Source organism: Pleurodeles waltl, chromosome 11, assembly GCF_031143425.1.
Source record: "Pleurodeles waltl isolate 20211129_DDA chromosome 11, aPleWal1.hap1.20221129, whole genome shotgun sequence".
Lineage (NCBI taxonomy): Eukaryota > Metazoa > Chordata > Amphibia > Caudata > Salamandridae > Pleurodeles > Pleurodeles waltl.
The window spans coordinates 525,897,089-525,917,055 of NC_090450.1; the positions used below are offsets into that span (position 1 = coordinate 525,897,089).

The 19,967-nt window shown below is 45.9% G+C and overlaps 1 protein-coding gene across 4 annotated transcripts in view; it reads right to left on the reverse strand.

Moving 5' to 3' along the window:
* The window catches only part of U2SURP (U2 snRNP associated SURP domain containing), a 478,698-nt gene that overhangs the window by 217,818 nt on the left and 240,913 nt on the right, over positions 1-19,967 (reverse strand). For all 4 annotated transcript variants that reach the window (XM_069213906.1, XM_069213907.1, XM_069213910.1 and 1 more), the window contains 2 exons: positions 5,611-5,690; positions 1,084-1,171 (listed from right to left, as the gene is read on the reverse strand). In XM_069213906.1, the coding sequence (XP_069070007.1) occupies positions 1,084-1,171; positions 5,611-5,690 (168 nt within the window). The remainder of the gene's footprint in view (positions 1-1,083; positions 1,172-5,610; positions 5,691-19,967) is intronic.

Sequence of the window (19,967 nt, forward strand, 5' to 3'; positions counted from 1 at the left end):
GCAGTGTCTTTTACTTTGCAATCAATGCCTGGTACTGCTCTAGAGGAATAACAGCTACCATAAAGTTCATGTCACTGGCACACATTCTCTGTGGACTAATGGTCTTGATTTCTACGCAACTAACGAGTTGCTGATTCAGAGAAATTAGTTTTTCTCTGAAAAAGCTCCTATGGGCGTGACTTCCTCAGCTCAGCAATGGAGGCTCGAGGCCCTTCCCCTCGGTGACAAGGGGGAAGCATCACCCATTGACTCCGACCTGGGCGCTTCAGGTTTAAGCCCTGAAGCGCCCAGGGCGAGTGTCAATCAGTGATACTTTGTCGCAGAGTGGGGTGAGGTCAGAAGTCTCACTGATCCCATCCCACTCTGATGAAGTTGGGACTGCTCCCTTCCCTCATTGGCTGACCTAAGGTCAGCCAGAGAGGCAAGGCAGCAGTTCCAACCCCCCTGGGACCTCTAAGATGAAGGTAAGTGTGTGTGATTTTAAATAAATATTTGATGTGTGCGTGTATGTTTGAATGTTGATGAGTGTTGTGAATAGATGTGCGTGCATGTGTGAATGAATGAATGTGAGTGTGCTTCCCGCCCGCCCCCCTCCCTCCTAAAATTATTGGCCGCCACTGCTGTAGGTACTCTCCTACACAGGGTTGCTATCACCTGCTACTGATTTTAGAATCCCAATAGCAATGTGAGAGAGAGAGCAATACAGTAACTACCCTCCACTAAAACAGAAGGGTGCAGGGAGGTTTTATAGAGTGGAGGAGGATGGATTATGGTGGGACAGAGATGGAGTACACATTGTGTAATTTTACCATACAAACCCTTTTACTTTAATTATTATGCGTGTAACAAACAAGGAATGCTTGCGCTTGACTTTAAATTCAACTAGGGGAACAAAATAAGGGAAGGATTTTTTTTTTTTTTTTTAAAGAAGGGAGCAACATCTTTCCCAACCTGTGGTAGGTCTTCAGTCCCTACACCAAGAAATTAAAATAAACATAAGCATAACAGTTAATATTTGAAGGGTGAGTCAGGTTTTTAGATGCCTGTGGAGGGACTGTATATATAGCTGAGGTTTAGAATTACCTTAAAGTTCTCAGATTGCAAATGACCTTGTATAGCTCGATAGGCAGTGTTGAGATCAGCAAATATCTGGCATAACTTAGCTTCAAAACTGCAAGAAAAAAGTATGTTTACATACACAGTTAAATTATCATTCTAAAGTCTTTCCAGATTAAGTTTCATGTACATTTTCTTTATTTTTTTAACTGTGACTTGAAACCCCTTATGCTTGAAACTATGTAATTTAAAAGTTAATCTGTGATATACTATGTGAGGTCATAAGCAGTGCATGGCGGAGGAGCAAGCTATAGCTTTTAGCTCAAAGAAATATAACTGGCAAAATGCATTTTTTTTTTTTTTTTTAGCCTTTCATTTTTAAACCATTTTGACAACTAACTGCAATGTTAGTTTAACCTCAGATTTTTTCAGCAAATTTTTTTTTTTTTTTTTTTTTTAAACAAGTAGATCAAATTACCATACCAAGCAATAATATCTCTTTATATTTTACCACCTAGTGCGGGCACTATTAGGTGTAGTTAAGACAGTTTCTACAGAAAAAGCGTTTTTTGACTTGCCTATATCTTTGGCACTGCCTGACGAATCTTCACAAACATTTTTTTAAAAAAATTCAAGCTGATGTCAGCTGCTGCATGGAAAGTATCAAGGTGATCCTTCAAGTGGTGGCTAAGAAAAACAAAGGGGGGGGGGAGGGGGAGTGGCCCCCAAAATGCTTTTTCCCCCATGCGCTTTTCCATAGGGATTTTGAACAACAATGGTGCCGAACCACTGGATGGAACTACACCAAATTTGGCAAAAAGGTAGCTCCTGATTCAGAAAGCGACCTTTTTGTTATTTGATGTAAATCCGTTCAGTAGTTTTTGAGAAAATAAAGAAAATCCAAATTTGTATATGTAGGGACTCGAAGGCTTGCAAACCCTCCCGTTCTCGTGCTGAGAAATGAACGGCTTACAACACTTCAACAAGAAGTGTTGGCAGTCATGTTAGGTACTGGCTACCCGCTCCTCAACCCCGCTCCTTCTAATCCCTCCCTCTTCTTGGGGCACAATTACGAATCTAATGCAGAGTAGCCTCTTGGATCCCCTGCAGCCGCAGGGACCGTCACCTCCCTGGGGCATAAGTGGAAATCAAATAGGGGAACTACCACCTCAATGGGGCTACAAGAAAAGAGTGAAGGGGGTCCATTTCAGACCCCTGGGGACCACCACCTCCCTGGGGTAACGCTTGTTGGAGGCGGCAGCGAGCCATGCACTGTTACTTCATAAATTATGGCACTCATGACACCTTTGATAACATCATTGATATTATCAATGTAATATTTGCAGTAGCATTTTTGACTAAAAAAATGTGCATGGCAGGGCGTGAGTTATACTTACCTTAGGGCACAATTTATAACTAACTACAACAGGTGAATTTCAATGGTTTTGCACATTTAAAATGTGAGCCTAACTATAACATCCCTGTAACCTTTGGCTTTTTAAGTGGGAGGAGGGGGGGGGGGGGGGGGGAATGTATATAATATATATATATGGACAGTGTCACTTACCCAGTGTACATCTGTTTGTGGCATGTTCCGCTGCAGATTCACATGCTATGCATATTCTGCCATCTAGTGTTGGGCTCGGAGTGTTACAAGTTGTTTTTCTTCGAAGAAGTGTTTTCGAGTCACGGGATCGAAAACAAATCTGCAACCATCCCAAATACAACAATACTTGGGAGCAACACTCAACACACAAAGAGCAATTGCCACTCCAAGTCCACAAAGAGTCCAAGCGTTCCAAAATGTAACATCAAGTATACAGTCAAACCAACACTACTCAGTAAGGTTTGTAATGAAACTTCTAGGCATGATGTCTTCATGCATAGCAATTATCCCAAATGCAAGATTACACATGAGGCCCTTACAACAGTGCCTAGCAAAACAATGGACACAAGCACAGGGCCAACTTCAAGATCTAGTTTTGATAGCCCGCCAAACACACTTCTCGCTTCAGTGGTGGGACCCTATAAATTTAAACAAAGGGCGGCCATTCCAAGACCCAGTGCCTCAAGCTGTTATCACAACAGATGCTTCCATGATAGGGTGGGGAGCACACCTCAACAAGCACAGCATACAGGGTCAATGGGACAATCCGCAAAAACAACTTCACATAAATCATTTGGAACTGCTAGCTGGGTTTCTAGTATTAAAAGCATTTCAACCACTGGTAGCTCACAAACACATCCTTGTCAAAACCGACAACATGACAACAATGTTTTATCTCAACAAACAAGGGGGGACACATTCGTCACAACTGTGTCTCTTAGCACAAAAGATTTGGCATTGGGCAATTCACAATCACATTCGCCTGATAGCACAATACATACCAGGCATTCAGAATCAGTTAGCCAACAATCTCAGCCGAGATCACCAACAAACTCACGAATGGGAAATGCATCCCTAGATCCTACAGGATCACTTCCTTCGTTGGGGAACACCAAACATAGACCTATTCGCAACAAAAGAAAACGTAAAATGCCAAAACTTCGTGTCCTGATACCCACACCCTCAATCCAAGGGCAATGCACTATGGATCAGTTGGTCAGGGATATTTGCTTACGCTTTTCCCCCTCTCCCACTCATACCTTATCTGGTCAACAAACTAAGTCAAAACAAACTCAAATTAATACTCATAGCACCAACCTGGGCTCGCCAACTGTGGTACACAACACTGTTGGAGTTATCAGTAGTACCCCACAAATTACCAAACATTCCAGATCTGTTAACACAAACAGATGAGACACCCGAATCCAGCATCGCTCAATCTAGCAATCTGGCTCCTGAAGTCTTAGAATTCGGACATTTAAATCTTACACAAGAGTGTATGGAGGTCATTAAACAAGCCAGAAAACCTACAACAAGACATTGTTACGCAAACAAATGGAAAAGATTTGTTTGCTACTGCCACAATAATCAGATCCAACCACTACATGCCTCCACAAAGGACATTGCAAGCTACTTATTACACTTACAAAAGTCTAATCTAGCATTCTCTTCCATTAAAATACATCTCACTGCAATATCTGCCTATCTGCAGATTACACATACAACATCACTTTTTAGAATCCCAGTCATTAAAGCATTTATGGAGGGACTGAAAAGAATCATACCCCCAAGGACACCACCAGTACCTTCGTGGAACCGTAATATTGTATTAACACGACTCATGGGCTCACCATTCAAACCCATGCATTCTTGTGAAATGCAATATCTGACTTGGAAAGTAGCCTTTCTAATAGCTATCACATCACTTACAAGAGTAAGTGAGATACAAGCATTTACTGTTCAAGAACCCTTTAGACAAATACATAAACATTAAGTGGTTCTCCGTACAAATCCAAAATTCTTACCAAAGGTCATATCACCATTCCACCTAAACCAAACGGTGGAACTCCCAGTCTTCTTTCCGCAACCAGACTCAGTAGCCGAAAGAGCCTTACATATATTACACACAAAAAGAGCACTAATGTATTACATTGACAGAACAAAACAATTTGGTAAAACAAACAATTGTTTGAAGCCTTCCAAAAACCTCATGCAGGTAATCCTATATCCAAACAAGGCATCGCCAGATGGATGGTTAAATGTATTCAAACTTGCAATATTAAAGCAAAAAGAGAATTACCTATTACACCAAGAGCACATTCCACTAGGAAAAAAGGCGCCACAATGGCTTTTCTTGGGAATATACCTATGACAGAAATTTGTAAGGCAGCCACCTGGTCTACGCCTCATACATTTACTAAGCATTACTGTGTATATGTGTTAGCAACGCAACAAGCCACAGTAGGACAGGCTGTATTAAGAACATTATTTAAGACAGCTTCAACTCCTACAGGCTAAACCACCACTTTTTGGGGAGATTACTGTTTGTTAGTCTATGCACAGCATGTGTATCTGCAGCTACACATGCCCCCAAACGGAAAATTTCACTTACCCATTGTACATCTGTTTGTGGCATGAGACGCTGCAGATTCACATGCACCCTCCCACCTCCCCGGTAGCATGTAGCCGTTATTATTTGAATGAAAATTGTTAATATGTAAATAAATATTCTCTTGATACACATTAAGTACATACATAACTACTCAATTGCATGGGCACCTATAGTATACTCACAACTCCTAACTCACCCTCTGCGGGGAAAACAATCTAAGATGGAGTCGACGCCCATGCGCAATGGAGCCGAAAGGGAGGAGTCACTCGGTCTCGTGACTCGAAAAGACTTCTTCGAAGAAAAACAACTTGTAACACTCCGAGCCCAACACTAGATGGCAGGATAATGCACAGCATGTGTATCTGCAGCTACACATGCCACTGAACATATATATATATATATATATATAAATATATATATACACATACATATACACACACAAACACATAAGGAGTCGACTATTTACCAAGCAGTGACTGTCAAACGTTACAACAGCAGTTCAGTCACAGAGGGCTCAGAATAAAATGAAAACTCACCAAGATACAAGAATACTTACAATTTTCTATAATATGAAGCATTGGCAACTTTAGCGCACGAGTTGTATAACACATCCGAGACCAAATATAGTCTAGCAATCTGTGGTAGAAAGTATAAGCATTAGTGATGCAAAAGTTTTACGTTCTTAAAAAGCAGCAGCAAAAAATTATCTAATGAGCAACACCAACACTGGTGCAGCATTGACAAAAACTGCATTCCACATGATCTAAATAATGAGGACTGTGCTGATTAATTTAGTGGAGGAAGCAATCATATGCATGAATTAGACATTTTCAGTGAAGCATGGCAATTCATATCACACGTTCAGGAGGACTTGATCAAGGCCAGCTTCCCAGTATATCCACGATTACGTTTGCAGGAAACTAACACACCATTAAAATCATTTACATTGTCAGTGGTTATTTTGAAAATGTGGCATAGAAATCACCACTAGACCAAAGTCAGACATCCCCTGTAAGAAGCTGGCTCTGTATACACTATATCAAAATGAGATATAGTGTGCACAGAGTCCAGGTGTTCCCCAGAGGCTTAAAAGAGGCTAAAGTAGATAATACAAATGCTCTCTTTTGTGGTAGTGTGGTCGAGCAGTTAGGTTTATCAGAGGGTACTGCAAAGTATTTGCTGTACACACACAGGCAATAAATGAAGCACACACTCAAGGACTAACGCCAGGCTAATTGTTTTTCTATAGCAAAAATAAATATTGTTATTTTATTTCCAGAACCACAAGATTCAACTTGCAGGTAAGTACATTTGCAAGTAGGTAAAGTAGGTATCCAACATATGTATCAATACCACTTTGTTACAATTTGGCATGTTATCCGTTTTTTAAAAATAAATAGCAATAAACTGTTTTAAAAGTTGACAGTGCTATTTTCATAAACAGTTCGGGGGGGGGGGGGGGGGGGGGTTTATAGATAAGTACAGTTTCAGTCTCCAGCGATTAGGATGTCCATAGGCTGAGGTTCAAGTTAACCCCAAAAACCCACCTCCAGAAACACTGAGCCGCTGGGTGCATAGGTCAAAGTTGAAGTAGATTTAACATAGGCTCCTATGGGAACTTGAGGCACTCAGAATCAGGCCTGCTTGCAGGTAAGTACCCGCGTCTTCACAGGGCAGACCTGGGGGTTTTAGAGGAGCACCGGGGTGGGGGGCACACAGGTCGGCACCAAACACACACCCTCAGCGGGGCTGGGCAGCCAGGTGCGGGGTGCAAACACAGGGTTAGGCTCCCAATGCTTTCCTATAGGGGGGCCCCGGGGGTCACAAAGATGCTGCAGGTGAAATCCAGCTGGTTAGTTCTGGGAAACCAAACGCTTGACAAGAAGGAGGGCCGCCTGCTGGATGTTGCTGCACTGAAGCTCGGATCCCCAAGGCCAGGGGGCTGCAGGTGCAGGGGTACCTTTTGGCATCAGGATTTTTCATCCAGTTCTGTCGTGGTCAGGGGGTTCCTCCGGATTTAGGCTGCAGGCCACCAAGGGTGGACCCTAGGTCACAATCACCTGGGGACCAGCTCTAGTTGGTTGGGACACCTGGACACTGGTTGTGGGCGTTGGGTGCAGAGTGGGCAGGACTTGCGGATCTGGGCGGTTCTTGAGTCTTTTGCTGGAGTTTCTTTCTGGACATGGGCCGCTGTCCACGGTAGATCTTGGTTCTCTGGGGTGCAGGCAGTCCTCTTGAGGTCTTTAAGAGGCTGCTGGTCCTGCAGGATGCATTGCATTTTTGTAGCAGGGCTTCAGAAGCTGGAGACAGGCCTGTAGAGCTGGGGCCAATTCAGTTGGTGTCTTCAGTCTTCTATGCTAGGGGTCAGCTTAGAAGTGTTTTCTACTTTTCTTCTTGAGGTCACCAGGAATCTGACCAGCTATGTCAGGGGAGCCCTTAAATTCTGGATTTAGGGGCGTTACAGGGGTCAGAGGGCAGTAGCCAATGGCTACTGTCCCTGAGGGTGACTACACCCTTCTGGTGTCAACTCCCTTAGGGCAGGGGAACAAAGACCTAACCCTACTGGTTCCTGTTCTCCAAACCAAGATGGAGGATTTTGCAAGGAGGGGATCACTTCTGCTCTGGACACCTTACGGGTTGCCCCAGCTGAAGTAGTCACTCCTAATTTTCCCTAATTTTCCCGTTGGACTTCCTGCCAAAAGTGGAGCTTTGTCTGGGGGTGCCCTGGGACACTATCAAAAGGCCTGAGCCTTTGAGGCTCACGGCCAGTTGTTACAGTTGCTGCAGGGGGGAGGTGTGAAGCACTTCCACCCAGTGCAGGCTTTGTTTCTGGACACAGAAAGCACAAAGGCTCTCACCCCATGTGGCAGGCTGGCACAGACCGGACAGTCCTGCACTAGACGTTTGGCTAAAATACAGGGGGCTACTCTAAGATTCCCTCTGTGTGCTTTTTATAATAAATCCAACACTGGCATCAGTGTGGGTTTATTGTGCTAAGAAGTTTGATATCAAACTTCCCAGACTTCAGTGAAGTGATTATAAAGCTGTGGAGTTCGTAACTCCCAGCCCATATACTTTGTATGGCCACACTGTACTTACAATGTCTAAGAAAGGACTTAGACACCGTAGGGGCATATTGCTCATGCTGCTATGCCTTCACCTGTGGTATAGTGCACCATGCCTTAGGACTGTGACACCTACTAGAGGGGTGACTTACCTATGCCACAGGTAGTGTCTTTGGGAGCAAGGCACCCTGAGAGGGGTGCTATGTCGACTGTCTTTCTCCCCACCAGCACACAGAAGCTGCAAAGGCATTGTGCATGTGCTTGGTGAAGGGACCCCCAGCGTGGCATAATACATGCTGCAGCCCTTTATTTTCAGATTCCAATCTCGTACATGGTGTCAAAACATTAGAAGATACATCATTAAGAAACTCACGTGTGTGTGGACAAAAGAATGCAAAAGTTGCTTACATGTAACTATAGTTATCCAGTGTCTTTCACAGCTTCACATCCATGAAACATTTCACTAACAACGCAGTACTCTTAAGCATGTTTGTCTTGGCTCCTCAGGAGCACAGTAAAAGCTCCTCTAAGGAGAAAGGCTTTTGTATTTAGGTCAACAATATATGTAAAAGACTTCCACTGAATGTAGCCCTGCAGGAAAGTGCCCTTTTTTTGACAAAGCCACTGTAAGATGCTGGCTCTTTATATAGTAGACCAAAATGAGGTACAATGAGCAAAGAATCCAGAGAAACCTCTGAGGTATCACAGAGGCACAAATTACATCCCAAATGTTCTCTTTTGTGGTATTGTGGATGAGCTGTCAGGCATATCGGAGGGTATTGGTAAGTATGTATTGCACACACAAAGGCAGTAAAGTGATACAATCAATAAAGAAATTCAACACCAATTTATAAAAAATAACATGTACATTTAAATACATTTTGATACCAAAATCATCGGAATCGGGTGAGTACTTTTCGAGTTATGACTTACCCTAACTCCAAAAGACGGGTGCTGTCAGTATGGGGCAAGGTCCAAGGCAGCACCAACAGGTCACGTCGGGTGGCACTAGGGTGCCCAGGTGTGGAGGTGCTTTTTAGTGTCGGGTATCCTTATCTTATCCAATGGGAAAAGAAACATATACTGCATAAAGAAATTTAACAACAACCTGCAGGACTGTTCTTCTAGATATGAGGTGAGTATAGGGGCAAGGTCCAAGGTCACACCAACAGTTCACCTGGGGAGGCTCTAGGGCATCCAGGCGCAGAGGTGTTACAGTTTGGATGTCCCATTCACTTCTATGGAGATCGGTCCGGTCAGAAAGAGGCTGCAAGCAGGGACTGGGCGGCCATTCTGGGAGAATTCACAGGTAAGATCAAACCTTGAGATTCTCGGGCACATAGTAACACTTCTCCTCGGGCTGTGGAGCTCGGGTGCAGTGGTGTCTTTTGGCATCAGCTTCTGGTGCAGGGGATACCCACGGTTGGAGGTGGCTTGCAGAAAGAGGCTGCAAGCGCCATCATTAAGTCCACATGGGTGAACTCAATATGCGCTTCATTTCTCGAGGCATAGGAACTACGTTGACACTATTAACCCACTTCAGCTCAGGCTAGGCAGCTCGGGTGCAGTGGTGATGTCCGGCGTCTGGAAATTGTCACTCCTGGTCATCACATTTCTTTCTGAGGTAGCCTTCAGATGCAGGGAAGCAGCTCTTCTGCTCCAAGGGAGTAGTTCTTAGCTATCTCTGAAGCACTGACAGCTCTGCTAGTTTCTTGGATGCTGCGGCGGTAGGAAAGGTCAGTTCCCCTTCAAGGGTCAGATGCAGCAGACAGGCAGGCAGGCTGGCAGGGTTGGTGCCAATTCAGACACGTTCTTCGATTCAGCAGGCTTCTTTGTTCCACCCCTTTTGTGTCCAACAAAGATCTGAAGTTTTGGTATCAGGGGGTCACCTAAATAGTCGATTTAGCGGGCATTAAAGGGAGTGAAGAGTAGTAGCCAATGGGCTACTTGCTCTGAGTCACTACACCCGTAGATGACCACTTCCTTTGGAGAGGAGTGGGCATCACCCTATCCCAGAATTCCTAACTCCACCACACAAGATGGTGGACTCTCTAAGGCTGAGTTCATTTTAGGCTGGTCATCCTAGGGGTGTGTTCAGCCTGGAAATGCAACAAGCCTCCTGTATAGCTAATTGTTCTTCCTGTCCTGGTGCCAGGTGTGCCCTTTGGGGTGGAAGAGTGGGGTGGGGGGTATTCGGCATCTTTCTCTGAGGAAGGCCAAGTCAGTGCTTCTGTAGGGCTGACTTACAATTATTATAGGTAGTGTTTAGGGGACATGGCAGACAGGCTAAGTTGTCGTCATATAAGGGGCATAGTGACCCAAGGAAAGTAGCCCACAGACTACTTACCTACAATTCCCTAACATCTCCAACTCTATTTAGGGGAGCCCCTGGCACTAGGATCTCAGATCCTGCCGACCTAAAAAAAAAAAAAAAAAAAAAAAAAGAATACGGACACTGAAGAGTCACAAAAGCAAGAACAGATGAACATCAACTGACTTGGCACCAACCCTGCTGGCCTGCCTTCTGTCCTTGACAACTGCGCCAAAGACTACTTGTAGGAAGTTGGCTCTGTATGCACTATTTCAAAGTAAGAATATAATATGCACAGAGTCCAAGGGTTCCCCTTAGAGGTAAGATAGTAGCAAAAAGAGATAATACTAATGCTCTATTTTGTGGTAGTGTGATCGAGCAGTAGGCTTATCAAAGGAGTAGTGTTAAGCATTTGTTGTACATACCCAAGCAATAAATGAGGAACACACACTCAAAGACAATTCCAGGCCAATAGGTTTTTGTATAGAAAAATATATTTTCTTAGTTTATTTTAAGAACCACAGGTTCAAATTTTACATGTAATACTTTAAATGAAAGGTATTGTAGGTAGGTACTTTAGGAACTTTGAATAATCAAAATAGCATACACAGTTTTCAAATAAATCACATATAGCTATTTTAAAACTAGACACTTAGTGCAATTTTCAACAGTTCCTGGGGGGAGTAAGAGTTAGTTAGTTTTTTCAGGTAAGTAAACCACCTACGGAGTTCAAGTTTGGGTCCACGGTAGCCCACCGTTGGGGGTTCAGAGCAACCCCAAAGTTACCACACCAGCAGCTCAGGGCCGGTCAGGTGCAGAGTTCAAAGTGGTGCCCAAAACGCATAGGCTTCAATGGAGAAGGGGGTGCCCCGGTTCCAGTCTGCCAGCAGGTAAGTACCCACGTCTTCGGAGGGCAGACCAGGGGGGTTTTGTAAGGCACCGGGGGGGGGGGGGGGGGGAACACAAGTTAGCACAGAAAGTACACCCTGAGCAGCACGGGGGCGGCCGGGTGCAGTGTGCAAACACGCATCGGGTTTCCAATGGAAATCAATGGGAGACCAAGGGGTCTCTTCAGCGATGCAGGCAGGCAAGGGGGGGCTCCTCAGGGTAGCCACCACCTGGGCAAGGGAGAGGGCCTCCTGGGGGTCACTCCTGCACTGGAGTTCCGATCTTTCAGGTCCTGGGGGCGCAGAGTCTTTACCAGGCGTCGGGATCTGGGAGAAAGGCAGTCGCGGTCAGGGGGAGCCTCGGGATTCCCTCTGCAGGCGTTGCTGTGGGGGCTCAGGGGGGGGGGGGGGGGGGGGGGGGGGCAACTCTGGCTACTCACGGTCTCGCAGTCGCCGGGGAGTCCTCCCTGAAGTGTTTGTTCTCCACAAGTCGAGCCGGGGGCGTCGGGTGCAGAGTAGTAAGTCTCACGCTTCCGGCGGGAAACGCAGTTGTTTTAAAGTTGCTCCTTTGGAACCAAAGTTGCAGTCTTGGGTGAACAGAGCCGCTGTCCTCAGGAGTTCTTGGTCCTTTTAGAGCAGGGCAGTCCTCTGAGGATTCAGAGGTCGCTGGTCCCTGGGGAAAGCATCGCTGGAGCAGTGTCTTCAGAACGGGGGGGGAGACAGGCTGGTAGAGCTGGGGCCAAAGCAGTTGGTGTCTCCATCTTCTCTGCAGGGTTTTTCAGCTTAGCAGTCCTCTTCTTCTTGGGTTGCAGGAATCTGAGTTCTTAGGTTCTGGGGAGCCCCTAAATACTGAATTTAGGGGGGGGGGGGTGTTTAGGTCTGGGAGGGCAGTAGCCAAGGGCTACTGTCCTTGAGGGTGGCTACACCCTCTTTGTGCCTCCTCCCTGAGGGGAGGGGGGCACATCCCTAATCCTATTGGGGGAATCTAAAAGTCAGAGTTACCTCAGCTCAGGACACCTTAGGGGCTGTCCTGACTGGCCAGTGACGACTCCTTGTTTTTCTCATTATCTCTCCTGGACTTGCCGCCAAAAGTGGGGGCTGTGTCCAGGGGGCGGGCATCTCCACTAGCTGGAGTGCCCTGGGGCATTGTAACACGAAGCCTGAGCCTTTGAGGCTCACTGCTAGGTGTTACAGTTCCTGCAGGGGGGAGGTGTGAAGCAGCTCCACCCAGAGCAGGCTTTTGTTTCTGTCCTCAGAGAGCACAAAGGCCCTCACCACATGGGGTCAGAAACTCGTCTCAGCAGCAGGCTGGCACAGACCAGTAAGTCCTGCACTGAACAATTGGGTAAAATACAGGGGGTATCTCTAAGATGCCCTCTGTGTGCATTTTTTAATAAATCCAACACTGGCATCAGTGTGGGTTTATTATTCTGAGAAGTTTGATACTAAACTTCCCAGTATTCAGTGTAGCCCTTATGGAGCTGTGGATTTCGTTTTTGACAGACCCCCAGACCATATACTCTTATGGCTACCCTGCACTTACAATGTCTAAGGTTTTGCTTAGACACTGTAGGGGCCTAGTGCTCATGCACCTATGCCCTCACCTGTGGTATAGTGCACCCTGCCTTAGGGCTGTAAGGCCTGCTAGAGGGGTGACTTACCTATGCCACAGGCAGTGTGAGGTTGGCATGGCACCCTGAGGGGAGTGCCATGCCGACGTAGTCATTTTATCCCCACTAGCACACACAAGCTGGCAAGCAGTGTGTCTGTGCTGAATGAGGGGTCCCCAGGGTGGCATAAGATATGCTGCAGCCCTTAGAGACCTTCCCTGGCATCAGGGCCCTTGGTACCAGGGGTACCAGTTACAAGGGACTTACCTGGATGCCAGGGTGTGCCAATTGTGGAAACAATGGTACATTTTAGGTGAAAGAACACTGGTGCTGGGGCCTGGTTAGCAGGGTCCCAGCACACTTCTCAGTCAAGTCAGCATCAGTATCAGGCAAAAAGTGGGGGGTAACTGCAACAGGGAGCCATTTCCTTACACTACTCATCCTGGAGCTGCCTGTGCCTTGTAAAGCCTGGGAGGACTGCCAGTCTTCATTCAAAACCCAGGAACTCCCCTGGAGTAATGGAACTTCCCCCCTGCACTGTGCAGGCTCCCGAGAAGAGCTGTAAGGACTCCGTACCACCAAAAACCCAGCACTGGAAAGGATCACTGCACCCGTACCCCCAGCCCGAGTTGAAGTGGGCCAATGGTGCCAGCGTGGTCCCCACAGCCTCCAGATCAGAAGCCCACCTTGGGTTTGTCAACTGTGGACTTTCCGGACACCACTGGCAGCCTCTCTGTGCAGGTCCCCTCTTCCACGAGTGCTTCCAGTGACAGAAACTCGATGCCTCAAGACACTTCTGCACCTGGCCGGCCTAAGGAGAAGAGGCCCAAAGGTGTCCCCACGTGCTCAAGAATCTCGAGATCTGAGCCTCTTGTTGGTTCAGCAGGAGGTCCTCAGTCCCAGCTTGAAGCCTCTTTTTGACCGGACCGATCCCCATTGACTTCTATGGGGAACCCGATGCTGAATTGCACCTATGCACCCCGGCCCCCCCTTGTGATGTCAGAGTTGACCCGTGCTGCCTTAGACCCTACCCCCATTCTCACCTTAAGTCTGGAAGTTTTGTCCTGTAAGTCGCTGTAAAGTACCTGTATGCAGTATATTCCTTTCCTCCATAGGATAACATTACCACCTCAGAAATGTTTCAAACCTGTAAAAAGTCATAACTCAAAACTTACTCACCTGATCATGATGATCCCGGTACATAAAATCAAATAAATATAAGCATTATTTTTATAAACTGATTGTGTGCATGCAGCAGATGTCTAACGCTCCTCGCTGATAAGCCTAAGCCTGCTCAACCACACTACCTCTAAGAGAGCACCTTGGGATTGCTAGAGCAAACCCCTGTTTACCTATAATAGATCCCTGGACTCTTTCCACAGTATACCTCTTTTTGGTATACTATATAAAAAGCCAGCTTCCTACAAGCTCCATTAAATCTTTGATGAAGGAATGAAAACCCTCCAAGAGATGTACAACCACAACAATATCCAATTCTCTCTGGTAAGATTGAATTCTGTCCTTTAGCCGGAGAATTATTGTGCAATAGCCACAGTATTCAGGCCCATTTTCATTATTGCTGGAAAGAAGGTATATTTGGCAGAGAATATGCGCTCCACAAAGCAATTCTGGAGGCATCAATAGCACTGGCATTTTGTATGTCAGCAAAGAGCAAAGTGTCAGAATCCCTAGAAGGGAGCAAACTGTGTCTCTCGCATCATCTTCACCATACTGCACACTCAACAGCAGCTGAACAGGATTCGAATCTGAGCCCCCCAAAAAATAAAAAAAGTTTCCTCCGGCTGTAAAAATATTTCTGATGGATACATACTCTTCCAGCCGATTTTGTATCTTATAAATACTCACTCCAGACATCATACTGCTCTAGTAAACCTTTTCCCAAGCAATGGCTTTAGCCACAACTCCACTTTCAGACATGAAGTCACTGGATTACATTAGGCAGCAACAAACGCGCTTGCATCAGTTGCTGATATTCATTTTAAGTCCCACTGTGATGTGCAGTGAAGAACTGAGACCATCACAACAAAAAGAGCAAATGTCTCAAAATCCTGCCACCTAATTGACCAGGACACTAACTCATCAGAGGAGGAGGTAAGGCAGTACAAAATCTGCAGATGAATTATGAATTCACCAAAAATAGCACTGTCAAAGTTAACTAACGTTTTGATGTAGGACATCTTCTCACAAATTCCTTACTTTAATAATCAGTCTCAAAGCAATATATCTCCGAGATATGAAACTGAGTAATACAGGTTAACCTCAACATAACATGGACAAAATACCAAACCCTCAGTGTTTGAATGCTGAGGCAGCAGAGGTTGGCAAAAAGATGCAAATGTTACCCTGAATCTGCTGGGCTGATGTTAGCAATTGGAACATCTTGTTAACTCTAGTGGAATGGGTACAACTGCCCCCTCGAGGGAATGGCCAATTTGGATGCAGAGAATAATCCAAGTGCAAAGTAGCACTCTTAGTCATTACCTTGCCCGTTTTACCTCTGATGAAATCCACACAGAGCTGATCATCTACTCTGTCTTGGTGTGTGAGATTAATGTAATATGGCATCACACACCTGGGGTTGAATCTAAGCAGTCGCGTCACCTCTTGGTTGAATGTGGAAGACCGAATAAAGATGAAACTAAAATAGACTGGGCCATATTTAATCCAGAGACCACAAAGGGCAAAAAGGATGGGCAAATCAAAACCCCCTTAAATTAAACAACCATGCAAGCAGAAATAATCACCAATAACAGAACTATTTTTAGCGTAAGTCAAACAGGGCAGCTGTGCATCAGTTCGAAAGGAGATGCCACCAAGAAAGTGAAAACAAGGTTCAAATCTCACTGAGGAACAATAAACAGAATGGGAGCAAACAAGTAAAGCAAACCTTTCAGAAACAGCACCACTAGAGGAAATCTAAACCAAAATGGTTGATCAGGCAGGCACGTGAAAGGAGACATGTCCCCTAGATAGCCATTGCCGGTACACACCAGCAGGCCATATAAAGCCACAGGCAACACAAACGTTGTGAACGGTGAGTGTGCATTTTTACTGGTAACACTGAAAACTTATTTTAGCAGCCTACATAGATAGATTTAGTAACCGGTCTCCTTGGCCACTGTAATGGTAACTACAACCTTAATTGGTAAGGCAAAAGAACTATAACGAACAAGTTGGTACACTCTTCAGTGACACTTTTGTAGGAGATATTCTAGTGGAAGATTCTTCACCTTGGGAATAGCCCCAGGAACTACACTGGGTCCAGAGACTTTTCTCAGCAATTTCCTTGCGTCCTGGGAGGTGGCGTCATGCAACTCCAAGTTGTATCTACCCCGCCCCAAAAGAAATGACAGGGCCACAATATAACCACCACCTCTGAGCTTTATCAGTTTCCGTCTGCAACATCGGACCCGGAGGCCTTAGTAACCAAGATTGTGCCAGTGTGCAGATTTCTAATTTGGAACATTTTCAAATGGCAAAGAGAGACTACTCCACAGGACTAGAATGTTGGGGGTGGTGGTGGAGGTGGTGGGTGGGTGGGTTTAAGGAGGTCTGCTGTTAGCTAGAGCATACACCAGATCGAGTGTTACCGGTCATAAGTAGCTTGTTCTTCTGATGCATACTTTTAACCACAGATTCTTCACCTTGTGAACAGATACATGCCAGAGCAGTATCTCCTCAACAGTGAGTCTGTGGAATAGCTCAGACCAAGAAATCCTGCAGGACAAGACGGGTAAAGTGCACACCCATCTGGACCTGAAAATATAGGCAGTAATGTTTCATAAACTGGCGCTCACCTTGCAGCCTGACAGATGTCCAAGAACAGGCAACCCACGTGCCAATGCGGTGGAAGCAGCTTTGGCTCAGGTGGAATGAGCTGGCAGGCATTCTAAAGGCAAGGTTGTAGCTATTCATAGCATGTCTTTATACAAATAACAATCCATCTGGTGATGATTCGCTTCTGCATACCATTTCCCTTTTTGGTGCCACAAATCCTACAAAGAGCTCATTGTCCCCTTAATGGTCTTTGGTGTGATCAATGTAAAATATTTAGTGCTCTCTTTGGAGCTAGACTATATAGTTTCTGTTCCTCCTTAAATGGATGAGGCAAAGTGAAGAACGCTTGGAAGGGTAATAAACTGTCCAATGTGGAAGGGCATTACAACCTTTGGGAGGAAAGCTGTCTTAGTCCTTAACACTAGCTTGTCTAGGAAGAAAGTGGTGTATGGTTGCTTGACAGACAGTGCTTCCAAATCACTCACATGGCATGCTGATGCGATCACATGAGATATAGTCTTCAATGTGAGCAACCTCAGAGGGCAACTATGCAATGGCTCGAAAAGGTGCATATCAACCTGTTTCCACAGCACGGTCCTGATGGACTAGTGATAAGGAGAGAAGTAAGAAAACAGACAACAGGGCTTGTAAGGGTTGGGTATGTCAGAAAGAACAGCAAACTTCTCCCTTAGTCCACATAGCTAGTTTTAGTTCTGGGACTCCCTGCTGCCAAAACGATATCTAGGGGAAGATTAAAGGCTGACAAACTTTCACTGCTCAAGCAACACACATTGAGATGTAAGCTGTGTAAGCTTAGATGCAGTACTTTGCCCTGCTTTTACGACACAATGTCCTCCAGAAGAGGCAGCTGAATCAGAGGATAGATGCTAATGACCATAGATTTTTGGGTACCACACTCTTGTGGCCAAATCCGGACCCTTTAGAAGGACTCAGTTGTACCTGATCACATTCAAAATCATGAACGGTAAACGTAGGTAGGCATAAAGGAGCCCCAAGCTTGTTTCAAATGAATACAGTTTCAAGGCAAGAACTGCCTTGGGAACGCCAACACGCAACGCATTCTCAGCAGTGGCAAAAAGATCAAGACCGGGTAAGTCTTGCTCTGCCCCCCCAGCCTACATTGTTGGAAGATGCCCTGTACAACCTCTGAGTGCAGGCGCCATTCGGGGCTGAGCTTCTCTGCCATGGTGTTTAAAGATCCTACCAGGTGTTATACCAATAGGTAGAAACCCTGACTACTCTAGCTCGAGAGGCGCACAGCCTCCTGACACAGCACCCACGACCTCACTCAACCCTCCTGGTTGCAGCAGCACATGGCGGTAGTGTTGACCTTAAGAACTAGCGCCCATTATTCTTTCAGGGACAGTAGCAAGGTTTCAAATCCAAGTGAATCACCAGCAACTCAAATATGTTGATATGCAGACTGTTTTTTGTTGAGGACCAGAGTCATCGGATCTCCCCCTCTCCCAGACGACCTACCCAATCCAGCAGCGATGCATCTCTGACAACTGTCAGCTCTGTGCGGGGTAGAAAGAGGGACCTACCACCAGTCAACCTGTGGTCCAGTAGCCACCACTGCACATCTTTTACAGTCTCCTCTGATACATGTATGGAATCTGAAAGGTTCTTTTTGTCCTGAGGCCACTGAGGCTTCAGATTCCACTGCAGATCCCCCAGTGTGTCACCTGAAGTAGTCCACTAGCAAGATGCAGAAGGCCCGAATGTCCTGGACTCACTGAAGCGGGGAGAAGGCTCAAAGCAGCCCTGTCTCTAGGATGGCTGAGATGAAACAGAGCCTCTGAAGGAGAAAGGTGTGACTTTGGCACACTGATTGAATATCCCAAAGATGTGAATAAGTCTGTCACTGTCTGGAAGTGGTTGATGATTGATTGAGGAGAGCCTGCCTACAGCAGCCAATCGTTGGGGTATGGGAAAACTAGTAGTCCCAGCATTTCCAAGGTGAGCAGTAAAGACCCAAGGAGCCCTAGGTAAGGCAGACGGGGGGTAAAAAATACTCCTGACCTCAAGAAACAGCAGGTAACATCTTGGGGACTCCAGGACACGAATGTGGAAACAGGTGCCCTGCAAATCCAACGCCACCATTCAGCTGTCTGGATCTAGAACAGACAGCACTTGGGCAAGTGTGAGCATCCTGAACTTGTCTTTCTTGAGGAAGATGTTCACGGAATGTAGGCCTAAAGTATGATTAAGTCCTCTATAGTAGCGGGAGTAGCAGCCAGTCCTGACCTCTCTATGGCTCACTTCTACAAAATAGTTTGAATTTCCTTTCACAGAATGGAGAATTGGTACTCTGGAAGCCATTCTAGTTATGTTCAGAGGGGTAGAAAGAAGGATAGAGGGTTTGTACTACTTGAAGCATCCATCTGCCACCAGTGGAGGTAATAACTTGTCCTGCCTCCGACCCACTGACAATGCACCACTGAGGGGAAACTAAAGGGGATTGGCAGAGTAGTTCATTGCCTCGAGACGCTATCAGACAGATCCCTAACCTCTGCCTCAAAAGGTATTGAAGGTCTGTTTTGCTGAGGCGGGGTGTGTCATGGCATCCTCCAAAGCTTCAAAGGGACAGTACTGCTGGGGAAACCACCATGCATGTGGTGTTAGGCTATTGCCTTGCTTTCCTTAAAGCCCTCAAGTGCAGAGTTTGCCTTGTTCCCAAAGAGAAGAGAGCAGTTAAAAGGCATGTCTATAAGTGCCTGTTGGATATCACTGGACAAGCCTATAAAGCATCCCCAGCCGTGGCATTGCACCAAACTGGTACCAACTGCTCTACCAAGAAAGGTGGTAGTGTCCAGACTCGACCTGATCACGTGTTTTGCTGTCTTCTGGCCATTCTGAATTATATATTGTAGGTTGGAGCGAAGGTTATCTGGGACCGTACAAGATATTGGCCACCATCTCTCACAACTTATGTGATTAATGGCAAAAGAGGCAAATTGAGTTAAACAAAACTTGCGGGTGACTCTACCGGGGGAGAACATTCACTTTCTAAATGCCTCTGTGCATTAAGAGATGGACTGTGTCCACTATCTATTTGACCGTCAACAGGAGGGTAAGAGCCTGGGTTTGCCCAGCTGCCTTAAAGTGTCTGTCAATGCCTCATTAAGAGGGAGCAGTTTTTCTGTGGAGGTCTACTTCACTTCTAGGAGATCCAGAAATACGTTCTTGTCAACATATATCTGAGAAGTGTCATCACCACC